The sequence below is a fragment of the Halyomorpha halys genome, unplaced genomic scaffold, assembly GCF_000696795.3.
Source record: "Halyomorpha halys isolate HHAL.00 unplaced genomic scaffold, Hhal_1.1 Scaffold7455.1, whole genome shotgun sequence".
NCBI lineage: Eukaryota > Metazoa > Arthropoda > Insecta > Hemiptera > Pentatomidae > Halyomorpha > Halyomorpha halys.
Genome location: NW_027105777.1, coordinates 1 through 4,823, shown reverse-complemented (window position 1 = coordinate 4,823; position 4,823 = coordinate 1). Strand labels below are relative to the sequence as shown.

The 4,823-nt window shown below is 27.9% G+C and overlaps 1 protein-coding gene across 1 annotated transcript; it reads left to right on the top strand.

The window, feature by feature from the left end:
- The first annotated feature begins 766 nt into the window (after nucleotides 1–766).
- On the top strand, nucleotides 767–4,813 carry LOC106692026 (nucleolysin TIAR). Its single transcript, XM_014437937.2, has 2 exons — nucleotides 767–2,094; nucleotides 4,252–4,813. The coding sequence occupies exons 1-2, from the start codon at nucleotides 963–965 to the stop codon at nucleotides 4,254–4,256; spliced, it is 1,137 nt and encodes a 378-aa protein (XP_014293423.1). The 5' UTR covers nucleotides 767–962; the 3' UTR covers nucleotides 4,257–4,813.
- Nucleotides 4,814–4,823: the final 10 nt, after the last annotated feature.

The window sequence follows — 4,823 nt, the reverse complement described above, 5'->3', positions numbered from 1 at the left end:
GAGAGGGAGAGATCCTTTTTCTATATATTGAAAAAAAAGACATTCGTGACTAATATTTTTTCTAAAGGATCGTAATATAAATAGGAAAACTAAAATATTAAAAATGATAAATGACAGCAGCATAAAATTATTTAATCCAAATTTTAGAATTTCATATTTGTTTAATTGTTGATTAGTGTTAACTTAATACTCCATAAGCTATTTTTGTTACACAATTATAAGTTATTTACATTACCAATATATGAATATAAAATATTCCATTTTTTAAAACCTGCATGCATCAAATAATCTTTTCATAGGGTTACTATGCAGAGAAAAAGAATTATAATTATAATGTAAGATAAATAATAAATTAAAACGCAATCTGCAGAGTACATTTGTAGAGTTTTTAATTTAACCATGGGCATTCTGTAACTAAGTAAATAGAACAAGAAAAGTCCCCCCCCCTCTCAACATTTTCTAACTATTACAGATGTAATATTTTATTTAAAAATTTTGAATTTTATCATTTTAAGTCTAGCACTTAATGATATTTTTATAGCTTAGTGTATATAAACGTTGATTTAGTTAAATATTTCATAAAAATCATTAATTAAGTTAATTCAGAAATTTATTTACTGAAAGTAAATATTTTTATTATTCATATATTTAAATCTTTATCATATAGACTATTGTCGTCGAAATTTCAGTAAAATTATTCTATAAATTGTTTATTTGTATGAAGTTTTGAATTTCAAAGTTGAGTTTGTACCTCCATCAAATGGCAGTGAATCACAGCTTCGATGCATAAAGTAGGGGAGTGCGAGTTAGAATTTGGAGTTCTTTATGATTTTGTTGTTTTTATCACAAAACTTCTTGGTTGTGTTCGTTTACATCGTGTCCGTTTTATTTAAGTGTCTTTAGTTAATATTTATATATTTATATATCTATATTCTGTATAGATATATACGTATATAACCAAAATGTGTGACGAAAGTAACCCGACAACGTTATATGTTGGTAATCTAGACCATTCGGTTTCTGAAGAGTTATTGTGTACTTTATTTTCTCAAATTGGACAAATTAAAGGTTGTAAAGTTATTAGAGAGCCTGGAAATGATCCTTATGCATTTGTTGATTTTACAAACCATCAAGGAGCTGCGACCGCTTTAGCTGCTATGAACAAACGTGTGTTTCTGGAAAAAGAAATGAAAGTTAATTGGGCTACTTCTCCAGGTAATCAACCAAAATTAGATACTAGCAACCATCACCATATATTTGTTGGTGACTTGAGTCCTGAAATTGAAACTCAAACTTTAAGAGATGCATTTGCACCTTTTGGTGAAATTTCAAATTGCAGAATTGTTCGTGATCCACAAACCCTTAAATCTAAAGGGTATGCTTTTGTTTCATTTGTTAAAAAAGCAGAAGCTGAGAATGCTATATTAGCGATGAATGGTCAATGGCTTGGAAGCAGAAGTATTCGAACAAATTGGTCGACACGGAAACCACCACCACCAAGAGATAGTAGAAATCGTCAAAACAATGCTAAAGCTCCTACATTTGATGAAGTATACAATCAGTCAAGCCCAACTAATTGTACTGTCTATTGTGGTGGCTTTGTTAGTGGAATCTCAGATGAGTTAATGCAAAAAGTTTTTTCTCCTTATGGTACTATTCAAGATATCAGATGCTTTAAAGATAAAGGTTATGCATTTATCAAATTTACAACCAAGGAAGCTGCTACTCATGCTATTGAATCTGTTCATAATACTGAGATCAATGGACAGGTTGTGAAATGTTTTTGGGGTAAAGAAACGGCTGATCCTAATGCTGCTTTAAACAATTCTAGTAACGCTAATCAGGTTGGAGCTGCTCAATGGTCATACATGTATGGTAATATGGGAGGAGGTTATTGGTACCCACAGGGATATTCTACACCCCAGATGCAACAACAGTATCTACAAGGTATGCAAGGATATCCATATGGCCAGTTTGGTTATCAGCAAAATTATGTCGGTAGAATGGGTATGCAGATGCCAGCAGGTTCGTGGCCTGTGATTGGTGCACCTTCTGGAAGCGCACAAGGAAACCAACAAATGGCACAAGCTTCAGGTATGCAACCTCCAAACAATATGATGGCCTATACTATGCAACAGTTTCAAACACAGTGACGAATTCCGTTAATTGTAAATATATTTTGTTTATTTAAAGGGTTCGCTACCACGGAATTAAATAGTTACAAGTTAACCTCGAAGTGATTTGAATGTAGACATGCCTTCTTTTTCAGTGTAAATTTGTCCATCGGGCGTGCGGGGATATGGGGGGATTACTTAATAGGCCATTAATTAATATGACAGGTTCACCTCAAAAAGATAATTTAATATATGTAATTAAATATCTATATAAACAATATATTAGCTATAAGGCCGATAGTGCAGGTTTGTTAGTAATTACTTAAAGCTGTTTATTTGATTACTGTTTTAATCAATACCTATTCCTAAAGTACAAAAAAAAAATCTCAATTGTTTAATTAAGATTTTAATAGTAACTTATAAGATATTGGTATTTTGTTTTATATTCTATATCATTTTATTATGTATAGCTTATTGGTTTGATCCTTTATAATCGGTTATACAAATTGGTCAATTTCATAATAATAATAATAATAGCAGCAACATAGCATTAAATTTATGGTTATGTTTTATTGGTTTGATCATACATAATCTAGCTTACCTGCATATGTATTGATAAAATTGTGTATATAAACTCTTTTAGAAAAAACAAAACAAAAAACATTTGAACCTGTCGTTTTGTATTACTGAAAAAGTGGTATTATCAGTAATACCAAATATATATATATAAAACTTTATTTGTACGCAATAGATAATTGATATTACAAGTTTTGATCTTTTTTTTATTGTTAAACTTAAACCTTTTCATGAGAGTTACAACTTTTATTTTTTATCATTGTTCAAAGTTTGAAATTAAATTGTTTTGGTTGTTGGGGAGTACAAATTTATAGTTATGCATGTTATGGTTCTCAGTTTAATGAACTGGAGATACATGCATTGCTTTAACTCCATTGACAATATCAATGTTTTGTGAAATTTGATAACTTACTGGTTTAAGTTAACATTTTTTATTAACATCTTTTGGCATGTTGATGCTTTTGATTAAAAACAAAAAAAAAAAAAAAAAAAAAAAATTAAGATAGCAAAAGGGTTTTAAGTTGGCAATAAAACAAAAGAAGTATTGCTTTATATTGAAAAAAAAAATCCTGAAAATACAAAATTAGTAAGAGTATAGAGGGCAAGGGTTACATCTTATGACATTTTTTACTTGTGTGTATGTATGTAAATACTAAAAAAAAAGGTATTCATTAAGTTAAAACAAAAATGTACAAATTCACATATATTTTTTCTAAATATTCTTAACATCCTTTGTAGAATTTTACCAGCTATTTATAGTTATATTTATGGCTTTCATTAGTTCATTTATATTATTTTTGGGCAGGGAAGAAATTAGCATATCTGTTTTATTAATTTTACAATTGCATAACTACTTTGGAAAACATTACTTTAATGTTTTGAAAGTTCTCGTAAGTTTATAAGTTCACCAACTTTTTGTCTAGAGCATGTCATAAATGTTCATTTATGTTATACTTTCATACTGCCCGCAAGTATATACAAGTTAATGGCAGTAGTATTTTGATGCTACATATAGATGTATGTAAAATAATTGTACATATTTATATGTACCACATTATAGCTGACATAATAAGTTTCTGTTAACTTTCTCATTGGCAAAAGTTTTCATTTTATGATTCTGATGACCTAATGTGATACTATTTATTTTATCTTTGCAGTTTTTTGGTTATATAAAATTAACAGGCTTATAATTCTGTTATTTCACTCGTTATGTTTAGATTCATTAGTTCATTAGTCTTTATGATAGATAATTAAAATTTTTTTACACTTCACTGTATCCCATTATTATATCATATATGTTTCACATTATAATCTAATTGATTTTTCATAAATTATGAATTGTTAATTTCTATAAAAAATTCTTTTAAAAAAGTTCCTTAAGGATAATTTAAAGGATCAATGATGAATATTCCTTTCCTTTTTTTAAATATGTTCTCTCATCCACAGTAGCCAGCTTATTAATTGTCAAATTTTGGTCTTATGAATTATTTTACAGATAATATTTGAAGCTACATTTATTCACACACACACGTAATATATTCTTTTTTTTTTTCTTTTTTAGATTAAAAGAATGTGTGGTTCAGAGGTAAATATTATTTTCTGATTTGTTAGAAATGTTAAGAGAGATAAAATAAATTAAATTTATTTAACTGCGTATGGTAACTTGTTGTAACCCTTTTTTTGTAAGTAACGTTATAACTTTTAGATAATCATACAGTATTTGGTAATTAAAAAGAAATCCAACTGTACGAAATTTAAGAAAGTCTAAGGCTTTCATCCAATAAATTTTAAGTTATGATTACGGATCTCTACCTATTACAAATGTTTTTTAATTACCCATAGTATTTGATTATTTGAAAATGTATTACGAGATCCATTATTACTTAAACTAATTTTATGATAGAGTTTAGCAAAAAAAAATTTATAGTGTTTGGCTAAAGCTGTTATTTTGAAATTTAACAGTTTAAATATTTTATGTTATTTTCTTTATCAGTCATTCTGGATTGTCATATGAATTACTCTGCTTTTATTCTTCTAGCCATATATTATATTTTATACCTTACCCTCCAAGGGATTTTTTAGATAAACTGGCATATATTTATATAGAAAGTATTTTAATGATCTTAAAAATTT